We start from the raw sequence: 22,956 nt of genomic DNA on the forward strand, positions 1-22,956 counted from the left end.
TCATCCCAGCCAAACTTTGTCAAGCCGGGCCTTAAAAACCTCTAAGGATGGAGATTCCACCACCTCCCTAGGTAAGCCATTCCAGTACTTCACCACCTGCCTAGTGAAAAACCTTTTCCTAATATCCAACCTAGACCTCCCCCACTGCAACTTGAGGCCAGTGCTGATAGTTCTGCCATCTACTACCAATGAGAACAGCTGTCATTTAAGGTGTCAAGAAACCTTATCTCTGCATCCCATCCTGAGGTGACGTACCCAGTCAATCGGGGGACAGGTGAAATCCCCCATTACTATTCAGTTTTTTATTTGTATAGCCTCTCTAATCTTCCTGAGCATTTCACAGTCATCACCACCATCCTGGTCAGATGGTCGCTACTGTATCTCTTCTGCTACATTCTTATTATTCAAGCATGGAATTACTTCCACAGAGATTCTATGGTACAATTTGGTTCATTTAATATTTTTACTTCCTTTGACTCTATGCTTTCTTTCACAGATAGTGACACTCCCCCACCAGTACGTCTTATTCTGTCCTTCCAGTATATTTTGTACCCTGGTATTACTGTGTCCCGACCCTCATTCCACCATGTTTCTCTGATTCCTATTATATCAATATCCTCATTTAATACAAGGGACTCAAGTTCACTCATCTTAGTATTTAGACTTCTAGCATTTATATATAAGCACTTTAAAAAATGGTCACTTTTTAGCTGTCTGCCATTATGTGATATAATTGACTGGGACTCTTTCATTTGATGTTTCTCATCAGATCCTACCCATATTTTATCCTCTTCCATCCCCTTCTCCTTACTAGGATATAGAGAATCTCCATTAATAGATCCTCCCCTAAGGGATGTCTCGGTCTAAACCATGTGCTCCTCCGCACCTGTCAGTTTTCCTCCAGCCCTTAGTTTAAAAACTGCTGTACGACCTTTTTGATTTTACATACCAGAAATCAAATACTTTTTTGGTTTATGTGGAGCCCGTTCTTCCTGTATAGGCTTCTCCTTTCCCAAAAGATTCTCCACTCCCTAATAAATCTAACCCCCTCCTCCCAACTACATTGTCTCATCCACGCATTCAGACTCTGCAGTTCTACCTGTCTATCTGGCCCTGCATGTATAACTGGAAGCATTTCAGAGAATGCTACTACCAGGGAGTTCCTAGACTTCAATCTCTTACCTAGCAGCCTAAATTTAGGTTTAAAATGAACAAAAGGAAGTATTTCTTCACACAACACAGTCAACTTGTGGAACTCCTTGTCAGAGAATGTTGTGAAAGCCAAGACTATAATGGGGTTCAGAAAAGAACTAGATAAGTTCACGAAGGATAGGTCCATCAATGGCTATTAGCCAGGGATTGCTGCTTGCCAGAGGCTGGGAATGGCCGACAGCATGGATCACTGGATAATTACCTGTTCTATTCATTGCTTCTGAAGCACCTGGCATTGGCCACTGTCAGACGACAGAATATTAGGCTAAATGGACCATCGGTCTGACCCAGTATAGCCATTCTTATGTTCTTATGTTAAATTTGGCCTCAAGGACCTCTCTCCTAATTCTTTCCTACATTATTTGTACCTAAATGTACCACAATCACCAGATTCTCTCTAGCATTAAACATAAGTCTATCTAGATGTCTATAGAGATCTACAACATTTGCACCCAGCAGGCAAGTCAACGTGCAGTTCCTCCGGTCATCACAAACCCAACTATCTATATTTCTAATGATTGAATCCCCCATTAATATTACCTGTCTCTTCCTAATAACCGGAGTTCCCTCCCCCAGAGAGGTATCTTCAGTGCGAGAGGATACCATGACATCATCTGGAAGAAGGGTCCCAACTATGGGATCGTTTTCCTCTGCTCCAGTTTTATGTTCTCTTTCCCTGAGACTTTCATCCTCTTCAACAGTACAGAGGCTGTCAGTTCAGGAGTGGGACCATTCTACTGTGTCCTGGAAAGTCTCATCTATGTACGTCTCTGTCTCCTTTAGCTCCTCCAGTTCGACCACTCTGATCTCCAAAGCCCGTATGCAGCCTTTGAGGGTCAGGAGCTCCTTGCACCAAATGCACACATATGCCTCTCGCCCATAAGGCAGGTAATCATACATGCTGCATTCAGTGAAATAAACTGGATAGCCTCCACTCTGTTGCTGGACTTCTGCTGGCATTCTCTTCTTACTCCTTGTCTCCAATTGAAAGCTTGCCTCTTTCACCAACTGAAGTTGGTCCAATAAAGGATATTAACTTCACACACCTTGGCACAGTGAGCAATAGGGAATCTGACCATGTACGTGTGGCTGTAGCACAAGACGTGGAGTCAGCAGATGTATGAACGACTCCTGAGGCGGCTTCATTTTTACTGTATTACTCTTTAAATAAAGATTTGCTCTCTCTTTAACGAGACATAAGGATTGCATAAACTTTTGGTTGGATAAATCAGAACACATTTACTTGTGGGCAGACTATCTACACTTCTCTCCAACCTCCTCCCATGTTTCCTTTATCAGGGACTCATCTATAGAAATGCAGTCCAAACAATATTCTTGAGAACAATTTCCATTCCACACACAAGCAGAACAGAGCAGTTCACCTGCATTTCTTACTGCCCTATGATACCAACACAGTGTGCCTTCAGCCATCAATTGCCTGAGGCAGTGACTGCTGTGTTACAGGGATCAAAAGATCTCTTCACCTGATACTAAACTGTCTCCATTCTATATAAAATCATCTTCAAAAACAGCCTCTTTTGTTTTGCTTACAATAAGAAAACAGGACACTCTTTAGCACCACCGTATTCTTTATGGGATATATTTACCTATAAAATGTCTAGTATCTGATACTTCAAGACTCATGATAACCAAGCCTATAATGTTCATAGAATCATAGAAGATTAGAGTAGGAAGGGACCTCAGCAGATCATCTAGTCCAACCCCCTGCTCAAAGCAGGACTAACCTCAGCTAAATCATCCCAGCCAGGGCTTTGTCAAGCTGCAGCTTAAAAACCTCTAAAGATGGAGATTCCACCACCTCTCTAGGTAACCCATTCCAGTGCTTCACCACCCTCCTAGTGAAAAACCTTTTCCTAATATCCAACCTAAACTTCCCCCACTGCAACTTGACACCATTGCTCCTTGTTCTGTCGTCTACTACCATTGACAACAACCTAGCTCCATCCTCCATGGAACCCCCTTTCAGGTAGTTAAAGGCTGTTATCAAATCCCCCCTCATTCTTCTCTTCTGCAGACTAAACAAGCCTAGTTCCCTCAGCCTCTCCTCAGAAGTCTTGTGCTCCAGCCCCTAATCAATTTTGTTGCCCTCCACTGCACTCTCTCCAACTTGTCTACATCCTTTTTGTAGTGGGGGCCCCAAAACTGGACACAATACTCCAAATGTGGCCTCACCAATGCCGAAGAGAGGGGAATAATCATTTCCCTCGGTCTGCTAGCAATACTCCTACTAATGCAGCCCAATATGCTATTAGCCTTCTTGGCAACCAGGGCACACTGCTGATTCATATCCAGCTTCTTGTCCACTGTAAACCCCAGGTCCTTTTCTGCAGAACTGCTGCCTAGCCCGTCGCTCCCCACGCTGTAGCTGTGCATGGGATTCTTCCGTCCTAAGTGCAGGACTCTGCATTTGTCCTTGTTGAACCTCATCAGATTTCTTTTGGCCCAATCCTCCAGTTTGTGTAGGTCCCTCTGTATCCTATCCCTACCTTCCAGGGTATCTACCACTCCCCCTAGCTTAGTGTCATCTGCAAACTTGCTCAGGGTGCAATCTACCCCATCCTCCAGATCATTAATAAAGATGTTGAACAAAACCGGCCCTAGCACCGACTCCTGGGGTACTCCGCTTGTGACCGGCTGCCAGCTAGACATGGAGCCATTGATCACTATCCGTTGAGTCTGATGATCTAGCCAGCTCCCTATCCATTTTATAGTCCATTCATCCAACGCATACTTCTTTAACTTGCTGATAACAATACTGTGGGAGACTGTATCAAAAGCTTTGCTAAAGTCAAGGTATATCACATCCACCGCTTTCCCCACATCCACAGAGCCAGTCACCTCTTCATAGAAGGCAATCAGGTTGGTCAGGCATGACTTGCCCTTGGTGAATCCGTGTTGACTGTTTCTGATCACCTTCCTCTCTTCAAAGTGCCTTAAAATGGATTCTTTGAGGACCTGCTCCATGATTTTTCCAGGGATTGAGGTGAGGCTGACCAATCTGTAGTTCCCTGGATCCTCTTTCTTCCCTTTCTTGAAGATGGGCACTATATTTGCCTTTTTCCAATCATCAGGGACCTCCCCCAATTGCCACGAGCTTTCAAAGATAATAGCCAATGACTTTGAAATCACATCAGCCAACTCCCTCAGCACCCTCAGGTGCATTGCATCTGGCCCATGGACTTATGTATATCCAATCTTCCTAAATAGTCCTGAATCTGTTCCTTTAGCACTGAGGGATGTTCACCTCCTCCCCATTCTGTGCTTCCCAGTGCAGTAGTCTGGGAGCTGACCTTGTCTGTGAAGACAGAGGCAAAAAAGGCATTGAGTACCTCAGCTTTCTCCACATCCTCTGTCACTAGGTTGCCTCCCTCATTCTCTAAGGGGCCCACACTTTCCTTAATCTTCCTCTTGTTGATAACATATCTGTAGAAACCCTTCTTGTTCCCTTTCACATCCCTTGCTAGCTGTAACTCCAATTGCGCTTTGGCCTTCCTGATTTCATTCCTGCATGCTCAAGCAGTATTTTTATAATCCTCCCTGGTCATCTGACCAGCTTCCACTTCTTGTAAGCTTCTTTTTTGTGTTTAAGCTCACCAAAGACTTCTTTGTTAAGCCAAGCTGGGCGCCTTCCATATTTGCTATTCTTTCTGCACATCGGGACGGTTTGTTCCCTCAATAAGGTTTCTTTAAAATACAGCCAGCTCTCTCGGCTCTCTCAGCTCTCTTTTCCCCTTGTATTAGCCTCCCAGGGGATCCTGTCCATCAGCTCCCTGAGGGAGTCAAAGTCTGCTTTTCTGAAGTCCAGGGTCCATATCCTGCTCTTCTCCTTTCTTCAGGATCCTGAACTTTACCATCTCATGATCCCTACTGCCTACATTGCCACCCACTTCTACTTCCCCTACCAAATCTTCCCTGTTTGTGAGCAGCAGGTCAAGAGGAGCACAGCCCCTAGTTGGTTGCTCCAGCACTTGCACCAGGAAGTTGTCTGCAACACTCTCTAAAAACTTCCTGGATTGTCTGTGCTCTGCTGTATTACTCTCCCAGCAGCTGTCAGGGTGATTGAAGTTCCCCATGAGAACCAGGTCCTGTGAACTGGAAACTTTCCCTAATTGACTGAAGAAAGCCTCATCTACCTTGTCCTCCTGGTCTGGTGGTCTATAACAGACACCCACCACGATATCACCCTTATTGTTCTTATATCTAAGCTTAACCCAGAGACTCTCAGCTGGCTTATCTCCAGTTTCATACTGGAGCTCAGAGCAATCATAGTGCTCTCTTACATACAGTGCAACTCCTCCACACTTTCGCCCCCGCCTGTGCTTCCTGAACAGTTTATATCCATCCATGACAGTGCTCCAGTTGTGAGAGTTACCTCACCAAGTCTTCTTAACAAAAATCTTTCAGTATCTGGAATATTCATTAATGCTGTTAAAACCAAGTATGAGACTGCTGAAAGGAAGTTTAGATAACCAGCCTAAGAAATTGGATAAAAAGTTACCAATCAGTGGAAGACACCAAATATCCATAGTTTGAATTCTTTTGTAAAGCCTCGGTGGGATGAAAAGACCACTTTCTTCACTATGGCTGTGATTCAGCAAAACTCTAAGCATGTACTTTAAACTTTCAGTGGGACGTAAGCACATGCTGAAGTGCTTTGCTGAATCATAATCTACGTGTCCAAGAATGCTACCTGAGGGGATTTACATTAAACACCTGTGTCTGAGGTCTCAGAACAATAGACAATGCATTAAAAAGGTCAACTGCAGGCTTCTTTGCTACCTGCATCAACAGATTAAATTCTAAAATGACATAGATCAGCAGTGATGTAGTCAGCACACCCAATGCCCTAATGTGCCAAGAGTTCAGCTAGCCAATAAATATAAGCATCTTAGATAATACAGTGAATGGTAATCAAATTCAATAGGTACAAGTCAAATGCCTATGGTCTACAAGTTCCACTGCTTTCTGAAACAAGGTGGTATTTAGTTTCCAAAGCTTTGTAACTATTATACATTTCACTTTTCTTCTTGGGGAATAGATGGTTGGAATCTAACTAGTATCACAGAGTGACAGTTAGTAACTTCAGCACTAAATGATATTGCATTGTTGAGATGAGAATGTGAAAAAGCTCCCGGAAGATGCCTCCTACATCAACTTGAGCGGATCTAATTGGACCCAGCAAATGGCTGAGCTGAGGATGGTGGAAAACCCTAGCAAAGGCCTAACTAGCTCTTATGAATCCAAGTCAGCAGATAAGTTTAAGTCATAGTGAAAATTATATTTTAACAACAGAAACACAGCTGCAATACCATCCCTATGATAAGTCTTACCTTAGTCTTATAGCATAGGCGACAGAGTCAGCTGAATGATGAAACCTTAGAAAAAGTACCACAGAGAGAGAGAGCAATCCTTCATTTTCAGAGAGATTGACTAGATGATCTAGTAAGTCTCTTCTATCTTAAAGAAGAACTACAGAGTGTGGACTACTATCTAGAAAACATCCTTTGTGCCAGGATATAACAGCGCCTATCAAAGCTGAATTAGGGTAGAAGAAATTATTCTGCTTCTCCTTTGAGCTGTATGGTACCTTGATTTTTTTATGCCAGAACTGTAGTACCTTCAAGAAAGCTTACAACATGAACCCACAACATATGGCCACCTGAGAGCAGGCTTAAATGTTATATATAGAAAGCACCTGATAGTAATATTTGCTTCCAAGATCAATCTCAATTGAATATCTGGGAAGAGGAGAGCAGGAAACAGGAACAAAGCAGGGTCACTATCCCTCACATCTCTATTAAGCATGGTTCCCAAATGAGTCCACTGAGGGAAGAGTAGGCACCTTATGTCATTATTGAAATGTTCTAGCCAGTTCTCAGGAATCAGGTCCCAAGGAAAAAAATTTGTTTAGCAAGCAGAATCATTAATAGATGGTATACAATGCATTTGACTCCCCCTTATGAAATCTTTAAGAGCACCAGTTTCGTGCCTTGTAAAATAATTGTCCAAAGCCTTTCAAATTCCATAAAGCATTGCTCCCCAAAAACAATGGCAAAGACTGAAGAAAATTGAACATGCATCATAAACAAAGAGACTTTCCTTTTAACAAAGTATTCAATGCTTTAATATATTTTTAACACTTAGGCTTAAAGGGACATTGTCAACATGATAACCTACTCATTTAAAAAAAAAATAGTTGCAGATAAATCTACATTCAAGTTCTCATATCAATATTTATACTTTTACAATCATTTGTTTTATGGTCTCTTTTTTCCCCCTCTGCTGTGTGAAAAATGCACACAAATTAAAAAAGGAAACTGGCTTACTATGCAGGCAAAGCAGTTAAATTAACTATACACAAATGGGCAGCCATACTCATCACATACACTACCACTACCTGAAGAAATAAGCATTTTTTCCTCATTCAATCTTTCAGTTATAGTCATCTTATGTGTAAGAGTATGTAAAAATATAATTAACATCCATGTGAATTTTTTCTTTTGACTGATGGTAGCCCATAGTATTTTACTTCAATTTTAGCTTGTATTTTCGTAGGAAATTCCAAGACACTCCTGATTCAAGCCTTGAGAAATACAAAACTCTCTACAAACTAACCTTTTACGTAACAAGCTACACAAGATCTAATGTGATTTCGAGAGTCCTCCTTTCTCTTTTCTTTCTTGCCATCCCCACCCTTTCCTTTATTTCATAATTGCTGCCACCAAAACCTTTCCTACAAGCATTTGCAGTCAAATATCTCTTATACAAATATTCCAGAGGGATTAAAAACCCCATCCTAAAGAAGCAAGAAAGGGTCATGATTTTCTTCTTCTGCAGGTCACCTTTTAAATTCCAAACTAGAATACATATTTGCAAACTTATTCAGACACTAAAATCAGTCCTGCTACCATTGCTGTTTCCCATCTGCACTTTTATTTGTCACTTATATTGCAATAAAAGTAATTCAGCAGTTTTCCATAGGAAATCTATCTTTATTTTCCCAAACTGAAGGACAGAGACCAGTATTCCAAAGATGTCATCTCTCATCTGGCAATCAAATTTTACAAACACACACACATGCATATCCAAGCAACTCACAGTTTTAAAATAGTGGGTAGGGTGGAAATGTAGAAGGAAACTGCACACTACTGCACATTTTTTTTTCCCCCTTTGGGCTTCAAAATAATTTATCAAATTATTTGTCATATGGCATTAATCACATGGAATCCAAGGCATAAATGCTCTGTGTTGACTAATGTAACCTTATTCGTTCAAACCAATTGACTTGTGAATGTATTCCGACAAACAAGAGTGTCCATTCAAATTTATTGCTTAAGCATTTTGCATCAGTCCAAACCAGAAGGATGTTAATGCTGGTTAGCAATCCCTCATGTACATTACTGTACACTTGAATTAAATGACAAATAAGTCTCTACGATTAGTTTTTAAATTAATTAAAATTTAGCATCCAAGCTACAGGACAAAAAAGAAATGGGCTTATTACAACAGGCTGAGCAAAAATTATAATTTTATTATGAACAGTTTATTTAACATAGGCTGTATCCAAAAACAAATGTGCAACGTTACTGTTAAAAGTTAAAACACATCAACATAATGTTGTAAAAGAGTGATAAACTATTTTTGTATTAAATTTCTCATGCTTGTATGGTAATGATATGTAAACTTGTTAAAACTTCCTACATAACAAGTTTAAAATGTTTAATCGAGGGAAAGAGAAATTGAGGGAAAATATACATCCTCAGCTGAAATATGAAAGAGATGGAGAGGACCAATAGGTGAGAAGTAGACATCCAAGAATCATAGGCAATTAGAGATGGAAGGGATCTCAGGAGGTCATCTAGTCCAACCCCAACTAAATCATCACAACCAGGGTTTTGTCAAGCCGGGCCTTAAAAACCTCTAAGGAGATGTAAGAAGGGTTTTCCAGAGTGTAGGAACTGCAGACAAGGAAGCACTTGTGTCACCAGTGACAATAAATCTAATTCAAGTGTCTCATCTCTTTAAAAATTATTTTGCAATTCCCACAGCTATCAAAATATTATTAGAAACCTACACATACAGTTACATGGTGGTGATAGGCACATATATACGAAATCATGCAAGCATGTATTAAGGTGCCTTTTATCATGTGCCTTTGACTCTTTTTGTCCAGTAATCAAGCATAGTAGCATTTTTTCTGTCATTCCAAGTTCCAAGACAGATTCAATCAGCTACTTAAAACATACAATAGTCACCCTTCAACAAAAATGTTCTCAAGATTTGGGGGAAATCTGCACCTCCACAAATACAGTGATCTGAGGCCAAAGCAGGAAACATTCAGTTATGAACCAGTTTCAGATTTAAGGTCTGATATTTTGCATCCCATCCAGAATAAAAATTGGAGCCTTTACACTATGAATGAGACACACAGCCCTTACTTCTAGTCCATAAGATCCTAGAATTATCAGACCTCAAATTTGTGTCATTTTAATTTATAGAATAGCTATTTTAGGTCATGTAAAGAGATTTTTTATCTGTATTAGTTTTAATTCTTCTTTCCCTTTGTTCCTTGTACAAGCAGATTCCAGTAACCAGGACATGTGGATTCATAGGGGAATAAGAAATAATCCCAATACATTTTTTTTTATAACTAATGTATTTCTAAAACAATTCTTCTGTAAAATGTGGCATATTCAGAGTACATATCTGCATTAGAAAAATCAGTTCTTATTACAGCACCCAACAAAAACTGTGCAGCTACACCTTTATTTGATTGTTGCTATAATATTTGGGAACTCAGCATTCTCTGCCCAAAAGTAAACATGTCGATAAAACCATTATATCACTCTGCAATGTATCTCATTACTATTAGTAGTAGAATAGAACCCCGTTTATCCGAGCTTCCATTATCCAGCTCTCTGTATTAACTGAATCAGGCAGACTCTCGGGGCTGACAGCCTGAGCCCCACCCATTCTTCTGATTATCCAAATTTGTTATTGTTCCGATCTAGTACCAGCCTCCATTAGATCGGATAAATGGGGTTCCACTGTACTGTGATAATGCCTAGAAGGCCTCTGTCAAAATCAGAGGCCATACTGTGCTAGGCACAGTACAAACATATGTCCCTACCACCAAATGTTTACAATTAAATTTGTAAGCTGTGTTCACACACATACTTCTTCATAGCATCATCCCTCTCCACCCCCAAACACGCACGCGCACGCGCACGCACGCAATGGGCCTGTCTCGCCAACCTCAACTGAAAACAAGCAACAAGGTAAATGCAGTGCAGTACTTGGTAAAATAAATGTGACTATTTTTTATGCTGTTATTTTTCATAATATAGAAAGAAAATTGGTTACATCAGCAGGAAAGCTTTGCTCACACTTGTTTGTTTGTTTCAAACCACAGGTGTATTTAATATTATGCTTTCTAAGCTAAAACATGTTGAGTTATGATCTCATCAGATCTCAAACTAAGCAGGGTAACACCTTGGTAGTATTTACACGGGGTTACTTGATAGCTGGCATACTTGCCTCTAAACATCAGCATCAAACTAAAGCCACCCAGCATGGTGCCAAGGATTAGTCTTCAGGATGAGACAAAAAGCTATAGACTTAACTATTTCCTATCATTGAAGATCCTATGGCACTTTTTGCAAACACAAGGTTGTAAATAACTGTCCTAGCACAAATTTCAATTTGGATAATTACATTTAGCCTACCTGGGACCCTTCCCTTTCGCGGAGTCCCAGAGCCTGAATGTCTACATTGCTATTTTATATCCCTGCAGCCCGAGCACCAGAAGCCCAAGTCAGCAGACAGAGGCTAGCCGTGGGAGTTGCACTGCCGTGTAGACATACCCTCAATCTCTTTGTACTGAATTCTTTGTGCCTCCTATCACTTTATCTGTCATCTATCTAGAATGCAAGGTCTTTGGGGCACAGACTATCCCCCTTTCCCTGTGTTCGTATTTCACTTATCACAACAGAGCCCAGAGGCACTACTATAATTCAACCAGCCAACTAACCACAATGAGTTAGAAAGGATAGATAAACATCCCACAAATATTTGAGACATGTTAATACCAAGGTAGGAGAGAAATTTAGCATGATAAAGGGATACTGTTAGGAGTAGTGGGATGAATTTTAGAATGGGAAAAGTTAGCATGAACATCAAGGAAAGCTTCCTCATAGCAAAATTTACTATCCTAAGGAACTTCCCATTGGAGGTGGTGGAATCTCCATTACTTGACACTTTTAGAACTAGACAGATGAAAACAGCAATACCCTTGGCAATAATCTTGCACTGACAGGAGGAGAGATGGCATGATATGCTGGGCCTCTTCCATCTCTAGATTCTGCCACTACTATCAGCTAATGAAAAGAAATGAAACAATAAAAACACATTCACATAAGGAAAATCCTCTGGAACCTTTTGAACAGTGAAAGGCACTTAGACTGTCAATCCAATCCAGTAACTCTAATCTTACTTGTGCTAGGAAATCTTTAATCCAGTCCTCTCTCATTTAGAGTCAATAATCACTATTGCTCAAAAACATGAGAAAAGCTCACGTAATGCCAGTTATAGAACTTTAGAATTACAATTAAACAATATTTTAAAAAACTATGAAAAATGTTCTGTTTACTGTTGTTCTGAGCAACATTTTACTATGTGCACAGGGCAGCACTTTTGGTAAAATTTTGGAAGGCAACTAAGTCATTTAAGACTCCAAGCACTTTTGACATTTTTACCGTGTGTGTAAAATCATCTTCCCTATTTTCCCTGCTCTGCCAGTTACCACACTGCATGGAAGGACCTTAGACACAGCAAAAAAGGAGAGGGAAAGAAAGTAAATGTTTATATAGGAAAACATGACTGGAAAACCACGTGACAGAAGGATTCAGGAGCAGAGGAAATACTTGAATGTCTCAATGTTTTTTTCTTTTACACTGGCTACATTTCATTTTGACTGTGACCCTTTAAACAGAGTTTAGCTAGGATAAAAGTTAAGGATACAGATTTTCAAATATGTTATTGAGCTCAGTATAAATAGTATAAACAACTTCATAAATATGAACAATCTTTACATTTAAGTGAAAAACTACAGAATGCCCATAGTAAGGAATATATGAATTGCCACGCTGGCTCAGATCCAGGTGCATCTAGTCCACTATCCCGTCACTGATAGTGATCAGTATCAATTCCTTCAAAGGAAAATGTAAGAACCGTGTAGTAGGCATATGTGGGATAATCTGCCCATCCCCCACATTTCTTAGGTCTCATCCTCATCTCCAGCTGGCCATGTCTATAAATACAGTGCTGCAGCAGCAGTTCTACCTATCCAGCTGTGCTGCTGCAGCACATCTAGTGAAGACACTCTGTGCCAATTGGAGAGAACTCTCCCATCAGCATTAAAAATAACCACCTACGCAAGTGGCATAAGCTATGACATAGCACTGTGCACACGAACGCTTATATATTGGTGTAACTTCGGTCACTTAGGGGGGTGGAATATTGACACCCCTGAGCGATATAAGTTTTGCCGACCAAGGCGGCAGTGTAGCTACACCCTTTGAGAATGGCGTAAGCCCTGAAGCATGAGGTTTAATATCACTTCCAAAATGCACATTATTGTTAATTATGTCAATTCTTGATAACCATATAAAAAGTTCAATACTTTTTTTTTTAATTTGCTAAATTCTTGGCCTCTACAATTTTCTGTGGTAATGAGTTTCACAGTCTAATAAGGAGTTGTGTTAAAAATTATTTCCTTTTAACAGTTTTGAATTTGTCAAAATTGAATTGAATGTGCCCTTGTCTAGCCTAGAAACATTTGGCCAGTAAACAGAAAGCATCATGTTTGTTATGCTACATTAGGGTAAAGAAGCAATTGGTTCGGGGAGGGAAGATGACGTTGCATCAACAACATTTTACAGTTTCTCAGTGAACGCTTGCATATGGCATATTGTAGGTAACGTGGGGGAAGGGTGTTTTTGTGGAATTAAGGGGTGGGGAGGGGGTGGTAGTTTTAAGTTAATGTATGTCTTTAGTTGGCTGATTTCCTGTAATTGTCAAGGCAGAGGTAGATCTTATAGGGAGACTGAATGAGGATTCATTTATAACGCAGGAAACAAAACATCCTCTGGCTCAGCTGAAGGTGTCACTTCTGATATTTTGGTTCTAATTAAGCAGTGAAAACCTGAACTAATTCCAAGTTCTGTTTAATATTTCAAGATGATTGAAAGAAAGGTTATAAGCAGAATTCTAACCCATTGCTTTCATGTGGATGAACCTTCATGGTGCTTGGCTAAAGCATGTGCTATACACTTTAAAGGCTGCATCTCTTAAAATATATCACATTGTCCTGCATCAAAGCAAGATACACACACACAAATACTTATTTTATTTTCATTAATTCATACCAAGAGAAATACTACCCTACCAATAAGATCTCTGCTCCCTTTCATTATTGGTGACTATCTTTAAGGTCTCTTTCTGTTGGGGTTCTTGTGGTATTTCTGATTGAAGCCAGCACATATTAGGTTAAACATTTCTCACTTGCTTTTCCTCTAGTTATCCTGCTATTGTGTGTGGACGCCTGACACACTTTTTTAAAAAAAATGCTTCTTGATTACTACTTTTTATATTACAGTATCAAAAGGGCCCTACCAATTTCATACCATGAAAAACATGTCATGGACCATAAAATAAGCCCTTCCCTGTGAAATCTGATCTCCCCTGTGCTGCTCGGAGCACCCCAGCAAGGGGCTCCAGCTGCTAGTCCCAGCTAGTGATGCTCCCAACAACACAGGGGAGATGAGATTCACCTCCCTGCTACCTTCAGAGCCTAACTCTGAAGGCAGCACAAAAGTGAGGGTTGCAATCCTGCCATTAACTAAAATAGGTTTGGGATCCCCCCTCAACGCCATTTTGGGTCAGGACCCCCATGGTTACAACACCATGAGATTTCAGATGAAAACATCTGAAATTGTGAAACTGACCAATTTTCAAATCATATGGCCATGGCATTGACTAGAATAGACTGTGAATTTGGGAGGGACTAAGTATCACAATCAAGGGTCCTGTTGTGCTGTGTTCTGTGTAAAAAGTGGTAAACTACATGCACAGAACTAAAATATTTTTTAACAAGTAAAGTTTGTTCTAAGGACAGGAGGAGGCAAGCCACAGTCTTCATCCAGGAGGAATCAGTTTAAATCCAGTTGGAGCTTTGAATTCTAGTACAGAATTGAATCACAGGCACAACAAAAATGAGTCCTTCAGTCCTCTAGGCATGTTATGAGCAAACTCATTTGCTAAAGCAGTTTTATGTAACGATACAGGCATTGGGTGCTCTCTTCTATACAGCTTTGAAATTATAAAAATTTAGCAAGTTGCTCTCAAAGCCTCCAGTGATTTGCACTGCAAAATCTGCAATACTTGTAGTCTTGGCCTCAATTAAAAGGAAGAGAAAAGTAAGCTGCACAGAGACTTCAAAGCAGTGATACAGATTAGAGAAATGTAGGATAACTCTCTTGTGTGATGGTTTAACAAAATACCTAATCAAACAACACATTCAACAGTGCACACTCAATCATTCTTACAAAAAGGTTTTACTATGAAATCGAAGTGAAAAGGAAATGTTCTGGATGACCTTTATATGCCACTGACTACAAAAGGAACCACAGCATCTATATTTAATCCTATCTTAAACTACACATTACAACGGAAGACCATTGAAAATGTTCCTGTTGCTACTGTGAAATCTTCAGATATTGCAGGAAGCCAATGCATTGTGATGCAAATTTGCAGCACTGAGGGAAACATGATGCAGAAGCCAGAGCATTTCCAGTAGCCATCATGATCTATTGTGAAAAAGGACACTTGTCAAGTTAAAGAAGATTTCCATAAATCTTTACTTCATTTGTTTTTGTACATAGCACCCCACCCTCCTTGCAAACCTAAAACTGAATTCTATTTTCAGATCAACCTGGTCTGTCTCCAGTTATGCAGTTTTTTTAGGCTTAACTTACACTGAATTTTATGCAAATAAAGAACTTTAACTTAACTTTTTGTTACTTGGCGTTCCCCTGCACTACCATGCATCATCCTACTCAGGAAGTCCATGGGAATCTCTTCCACACAGTGCAATACAGCAGAATTGCTGTTAGGTCATCAGAAATATACTTTAATAAATCTTATATGAAAACAATAAAGTGCTTTTTCTCATTTTTTCCACAAACACACAGAAATTTGTTTGGTGTGGTTTGACTCCACTGCCCACAGTTTTCAATCTTCCTTTTACCACAACCCCCAGCTAGTAACCATAGGCCTTATTCTTTCACACACACACCCCACTCCTTCCCAATGTCTCCAAAACAGCACAATTTACCCCAAACACCCACAATATCAAGTCCATCTTGTCACCATGCACTGGGTTTGATCACTGGTCCCCAAAAAAACCTGAACATAAAATTCACACAGCTCTGCAAGCCAGGGGAATGGGGGAATAGAGAAAAACAAAGTATAAATAAACAAAACCGCCCCCAATTGCACTGGTCTCTTATGCTTCTATAATTTCCCCCATGCTTAGATGCCAGGACAATAAATACCTCAAAAATAATAAAAAAAAATTACCTATCCCTACTCTCTGTTCCCTCCATCACAAAAAGCTTTCAGCCAGGTCACATATTGCTTCCTACCATCCTACTTCCAAATACATCCATCCCTCTTCTCAGCTGCTAAAAATCCACTTTCTAGTTTAGCTTACACACACACAGCAAAAAATTGCTTTTCAGACAAAACCTAACTATGAGGCCTAAATCAGCCTGACAATGTCCCTTGAAGAGAGAACACCAATCACTAGTAAAGATGGAAAGAAGAATTTGTCTAGCAATGCACTGCTCAATGGACATTAACCTCAGAACCCCAAATAGGAGACTAGATGTCTTTTCATCTGTCCGTATTAAAACAGCTGTAGAAAAAATATGACATTATCCAGAATGGTTAATTTTTTCCAATATTTTGAATTAACTATATGGTATTTATGTATTCATTTTTCAATTTGGTTATCCCTTTGTATACCTGCCTTCTTGTCGGCATGTTTTTAAGCATCCTAAAAATCCAATATGTGAATCCGTCCTTAAAAAAATCTTTACTTTTAAATTGAAAGTGACATGTATTCCTTGCATACGTTTGAAGGAAACATGCATTTTCTAAAAACAACGAGAATTCTGTAGCACTTTAAAGACTAACAAATTTAATTTCAGCAGGCATAAGCTTTCGTGAGCTTCAGCTCACTTCCTCAGATGCAGTTAGTAGAAACGATACAGCAAATAGGAAACATATATAGGAGGTAACATATGCATATCCAAGGGCATAGGTAACAATGGGGTAGGTGGATAAAAGCCGGGTAATTGAGGCTTAATGACAAGAAGCAATTTGCTCTGATCACCCATTCTCACCTCCTACTCAATGGTTGTCATTAAGCCTCAAGTAGGTTTTATCCACCTACCCCATTGTTATCTATGCCCTTGGATATGCATATGTTACCTCCTATATATGTTTCCTATTTGAGGCTTAATGACAAAAGCTTATGCCTGCTGAAATTAAATTTGTTAGTCTTTTGCTGAATTCTCGTTGTTTTTGCTGTATACAGACTAACACCTACCCCTCTGGAACTCTTCTATATGCATTTTCTAAGGACAGCTATTTCAAAATGTCATGTAGAAATGAGCAATTTGCACATCACATCTGAAAATTTTTAATTGAAAATGGCAATTGATTCTAGAGAAGGCAACCATGATCTGATGTTATGTCAGAAAACAGACAAAGTGGGTCCACTATCTATCAATGCCAATGAGCATGACATGGCACATCCAATCTGAAATCTTGCTGAACTATGAGTAAATTAAGTTTGAGATCATGATTTAGGTCCATCCTTAGTAACAGAAATGCCAGTGTTTGTTAATTGACAAAGAAAGTCACAGCTTACATAAGGCTGCACATTATGCTCAGCGTGTGGACTTTTAAAATGCTGTGAGAGCAAAAAGAGTGTAGCTTCATTTTGTGTACACAAGGTAGCCGTTACATTGTAGGCACATTCATGAAGTTTTATTGTAAAGTTTACTGACAATTGTTATTATGATTAACACCAAAGTCTAGATGTAAAAATTTCAAAGAAGATTACAACAATAATCTAGGAACAAAACAGTACACATTACAGTATTAAAAATAGGAATAATTTACCCCTTGGTAGACAGAGGGTGCTGGACTTAGAGAAAGGAGACCAGGGTTCTATTCTCAGCTATGCTGCTGATTCACCTCATGACTTAGGATAAATTGTCTGCCCCTCACTTTCGGCATTCCCCTCTGTGAAGACTCTTCACTGCTCTATCCCTCTGTTATTTATCCATTTGTTTTGATTCACATTGTCCCTCTGCCTTGCCATTGATACTAGCCCTAACTGTCCACTAAACCAGTTTTCCACAGTTCTCTGTGCATTTTCTTCTATGTTGTTCTATGTCATCATTTTTAAAAGAGTAAATAAAATATATGCATACGTAACAATTATATACAACTGATTTCAGTTCTCCTATTCGTTTGTCGAAATATCATTTGTTAGCCTGTGAATCCCCTGCGTCTTCCTCGTGTTTGTTCAGTCCCTAACGCTGCTTTGGGCTCCAATCCTGACTGAAGCTTCTGGACTCTAACACAATACTAATAAAAAACAACTCTAATTATATATCACAATACTATGATATTGCAAGCAAGCTACTGAAAGCTGCTGTATGTCACATTAAAAATAAATGAAAGAATAGCAATTACCTGTTGGAAAGGAAAGTCTTGAAATATCTGAAACAAAAAGAGGAAGATGTATTAGCCTAAGAAAAATATTTCAATATTTCAACAGTCAAATTAGCCTAACCATCTTTCTGCTGCAAAGTTATAGTGCTATAAAGTATAGAACACATAATCTAAACCAGCTTTCTAGCTGCATGCAAAGCAAATCACCATCTTTTATTCCCCACAGTTCATTTACAAGATTATCCTTCAAATAGGTGAGTGAGGGACAAAGATTATATAAACTAGTTCACAGTAAAGATGTTACACTATTAGGTGATGAGCATAATTATTACAGCAGGGTGATAGTCACCCCTGTTTTTAGTCATTCATTTTTCTCAACCATTCATTCACCTTATCTGGGCTGAAATTTTCAGATATGATCTCTGTCTGAAGAAAAGGGTTTTGTTTGATTATTTGTTTTTAAAGTTTAGACACTATTCAAAATTTTGTTTTAGGGATTGGAGAGGCAAAAAGATATCAGGAATGAGAGGGGATGGGACTGATTGCACAAGAGGAGAGGTGATCTGAAGAGAATAGGAGAGAAACTGCTAGTTGGAAAATAGGTGAACAAATTTATCATGGATGAAGTCCATGTGAACCTTGAACTTTCTCCAGAGTAACAAGAACAGGAATAGATTGACAGAGAGCGCCAGAGCAGATAGTCTCCTTGGTTTGCTGCATATTAGAAAAATAACTAAGATTAATCAGCACTGGTAAATATAGTGATATCAGAGATGAGAAATCCTAATCTTGTGTTCAGTTAGGCTTATTATAATCAACGCTGTTGCTGTGGTAAAAGCTGACAAAAACCTTTAACACGGAGAAAAACATCTAAAACAGATACAGGTCTCTAAAGCCAACTAACTGCATATTTCAAAACTCAACTTCAGAGTTGTCTCTGAAGACCTGTCTATTGCTGAAGTGGCAAAACATGCTAAAACTAACTCTTAAAATGCAAAATGAGCAGAGTTACAGGACACTAATACTATTACGGAAAACACTGCACATTTTAATCTGGAGAAAGAAGAGCAACTTTTGAGAGGGAACAAAGTACATTTATAAAGATATGCTCACCAAGCCATTTGCTTACAAGCAAAACTGGGCTGATGTAATAAGATATGCCCTCGAACATGAGGAAACAAAAACAGGGAGGAAGGAGCTACATAAACTTCAGGAAGGAAAAGCCTCAAGTTGCCTCCGGCAATAGTTTCCGCATGGAATATAGATCAGTATATACAGAATGATTCTTTACACTGGTAGAAAAATGCTAGTTTTAGTGAAGCTTCAAATTTCTGTTGATTCATTTACATTTAGGAACCCTGTCTCGCTGTTTGTCTATTTATTCAGAACACTATATTGTACAGTTTTCTCAAATTGTTTTTGCTAGGTCATTATTAGAAAGATCTCCTAGAAATAAGTGTATCCCCCATAATGGCTCAATCCACTTGATTAAAAGTTCCTAATTATGTTTGAAGAGTGAAATAAAATTTCAAAATTTAACTAAAAGAAAATAACTGTGTGTGTGATTATTATATTTCCCCTATCATAATGCAAATTAACCGCTAAATTGAATTTCTACTTCAACAAAACAAAAAAGTACATAACCTGGAAGAATCTATAGTTACAATACCAAAACAAGAAACAGTAAATTTTTCTTGAAATTCAGGAAACTATTCTTGATACAAAGGAATAATGTTTACACCTCAATGTTTCTCTGTTAAAGAAGATTAAATCTTATCCATCATGTCCAGGAGATGCATTAAAAAAAATAATGTTGACACACATGAAGTCTATATCTGGCAATCATTATAATAAGTACACAGATGCTAAAATAACATTAAATCCTAATTTTCCCACACTGAACTTTGGGTTTAGCCACACAATACCAATTCATATTTTAATGGATATTGCGTGGCTAAAATACATGCATCTTTGAAAATACAGAGGGGTGTTTACTTAAGGACAGCACAACTGCTGAAATAATAGAGCTTTTTTAGCACTTTGGGCCCTGATCCTGCAATAGGCTCCACACAGGCAGATCCATGCATTCACACAGGCCTTAAGGACTTAGCTCAAATTTGCCAATGTGTAGCCCATTGCAGAACCAGGGCCTTTGAGTGTGTACCTTCTGAAACAATAATAGCAAGCAGTTAGTTCCAAGTCTATTCCAAACTGATTTCACAAATGGATAAACTGAAGAGGCACTACACGTGTGAGAATTCCACTTATTCCACTAATACACATTTTTCTGAAACAATTAATTAAATTTTAACAAGAGAGAAAGCTTTCTAAACTTAATACATACACATACTGGATTTAAAAACAAACAGTACGGGGAAGTTAAAGCACACAGAATGAGGTTCAGATATGACTACTCAAAATGGGACAGAGCTGCTTGTGTCACATTTTTCAAAGCTTTTCAGTAAGCACAAGCAGGTCTTTTAAAGGCTACTGCATCTAGCTCCAGAAAACATGAACCATTGTGGGAATACTGGTTCATAACAATATCAATGAAACGTGAAAATGCTGCATTATGATGTCAAAGAGAAAAAGCAAAATCTGTGTTATGCATTTACAATCTGCTTACCACCGTTGTACAGGCACCAAATAGGATGAATGTTCATTTATTTCATGCAATTTATTAATTATGAGTCACAGCAAGGACTCCAAAATTTAAAAGTGAAAGAATATTTCTACCCTATATCTTATTTTTGATCCTCAGTGTCCCCATAAAGCTTCCTTTTGGCTTAAAAAATTTTATTCTTATTCTCAAATCAAGTGAGGTTTTTGTTTTTTTAAGACCATGTGAAAAAAATCTAACAAAACAAATGTTTTAAATTCTGAGGTGCACAGAAGAATAAGCCTCTCAAAAAGGCTACCCAAAGTGTATGGCTAGTCAAGTATTTCCAGGTTATGGAGTTCATTAACACATTTGCCAATATTTTGCAAATTAGCCAACCTTCAAAATCCCAGTGAGTGAAGACGCTTGTTATTCTTCCCCGCCCCTTTTTTTTTCTGATCTCTCACACAATGGGGCAGAATTGAGGTTTCACATTCAGTCCTTGGCATTTCCTAACTTATAAGTGCTAAATTCTGCATCCTTAACATTCTCTCTGGTTTTTTTGGTTTTTTTTTTTTAAATAAATAAAAGTAAGAATGACCATCCTGGGTCAAACCAATGGTCCATCTAGCCCAGTATCCTGTCTTCCAACAGTAGCCAATGTGAAGTGCTTCAGAAGGAATGAACAGAACAGAGGCAGACAGATGCTAGGGACACCCAGAGAATGGGGTTGTATCCATGATCATCTTGGCTAACAGCCATTCATTGACCTACCCTCCATGAACTTACCTAATTCTTGTTTGAAACCAGTTATACTTTTGGCCCTCACAACACCCTCTGGCAAGGAGTTCCACAGGTTGACTGTGCGTTGTGTGAAGTACTTCCTTCTGTTTGTTTTAATTTTGCTGCCTATTAATTTCATGGGATGAACTCTTGTTCTTGTACTATGAGAAGGGTTAAATAACACTTCCTTATTCACTTTCTCCACACTATTCATGGTTTTATAGACCTCTACCATATCCCCCTTCAGTCGTGTCTCTTCCAAGCTGAAAAGTCTCAGTCTTATTAATCTCTCCTTATATGGAAGCTTTTCCATACCCGATATCATTTTAGTTGCCCTTTTAAGTACCTTTTCCAATTCCAATATATCTTTTTTGAGATGGGATGACCAGAACTACACACAATTTTCAAGGTGTGGGAGTAACATGGATTTATTTAGTGGCACTATGATATTTTCTCTCTGATTATCTATCCATTTCCAAAGGGTTCCTCACATTCTGTTAGCTTTTTTGACTGCCACTGCACAATGAGAGGATGTTCTCAGAGAATTAGCCACAGTGAATGACTCTGGTGTCAGAATATGAAGACCGATGCAAAGAATTCATTTAGCTTCTCTGCAATGGACTTTTTTTAATGGCATAGTTTCACTCACACACAACGATGGCTTGGGAAAGAACATGCCAGGTTAGTTCTGTCACTCCCTGGTAACATGGGTAGGCTGAAGAGATTCCTTTTCTTCAGCCCACCTCTGTTTTCTGTAGAGCTAGTGATTTGATCAGTCCATGTTAGTGTGACACTGTGGAGAATATTCCCTATCCAATTCCTAGCAATGAGGTAACAGTTTAGCTCCCCACTTTGCTCCTTGACCACCTGGAGGAGTGGATTAAGATACAGGGGAGAAAGTCCCTTATCTGCTCTCCAGCTCTGGTAGTGGTTCCCTAACCCACTGGAGGTCATGAACTGGCTTCTCCCCTACAATACATACCCTGATCATTCATAATTCCTTTGTCATATAAATGATATATTTGCAGCTGAACATTAGGGATGTTTAATCCATCTTTTAAATATTCTGGTGACCTGATCCATAATATCTGACCTTCTGAACAGCTCCTCAGAAAAATGTCAAAAATTGCCAGTCTTGCTTTTCCACTTCTTGTTCTAACTGATGTAACCTTGAAGGAATCATGCAGATTCCACACATATATTCCAACACATTTTACTATCAGGTGCAAGTTATGACTGTTAAGGATGAATTGGACTGTCAATTTCTAAACAGTACAAAAAGGAATAAGATTGTTGGATCACATTCCTTACAGCACCTTCCATATTTCTAGTGGATACGTTCTCCTACTTTTCAGACATCATTTTGATCCTACATATAAAGGACAGACAAGCTGTGACTAAGGAAAGAGAGATACAAAACAAAACTGAGAGGTGCTTTTTCAGCCAAAAGACAACTGCCAAATGAAACACTGGAAGTGACCAGTATAAATGAATTTAAGAACAGAATGGACATCTTTTGGAGAAAGAATAATATT

At 39.0% G+C, this 22,956-nt stretch overlaps 1 protein-coding gene across 5 annotated transcripts in view; it reads right to left on the reverse strand.

Moving 5' to 3' along the window:
* The window catches only part of PTK2 (protein tyrosine kinase 2), a 340,248-nt gene that overhangs the window by 246,510 nt on the left and 70,782 nt on the right, over window positions 1-22,956 (reverse strand). For 4 of the 5 annotated variants that reach the window (XM_067558327.1, XM_067558324.1, XM_067558322.1 and 1 more), the window contains exon 2: window positions 18,061-18,087. The exons of the other annotated variant lie outside the window; for it this stretch is intronic. In XM_067558327.1, coding sequence (XP_067414428.1) covers window positions 18,061-18,087 — 27 coding nt within the window. The remainder of the gene's footprint in view (window positions 1-18,060; window positions 18,088-22,956) is intronic. 5 annotated transcript variants of the gene reach the window in all.

The sequence above is a fragment of the Emydura macquarii genome, unplaced genomic scaffold, assembly GCF_026122565.2.
Source record: "Emydura macquarii macquarii isolate MOO-44397 ecotype Brisbane River unplaced genomic scaffold, CSIRO-AGI_Emac_v2 contig_1947, whole genome shotgun sequence".
Taxonomy (NCBI): Eukaryota; Metazoa; Chordata; order Testudines; family Chelidae; genus Emydura; species Emydura macquarii.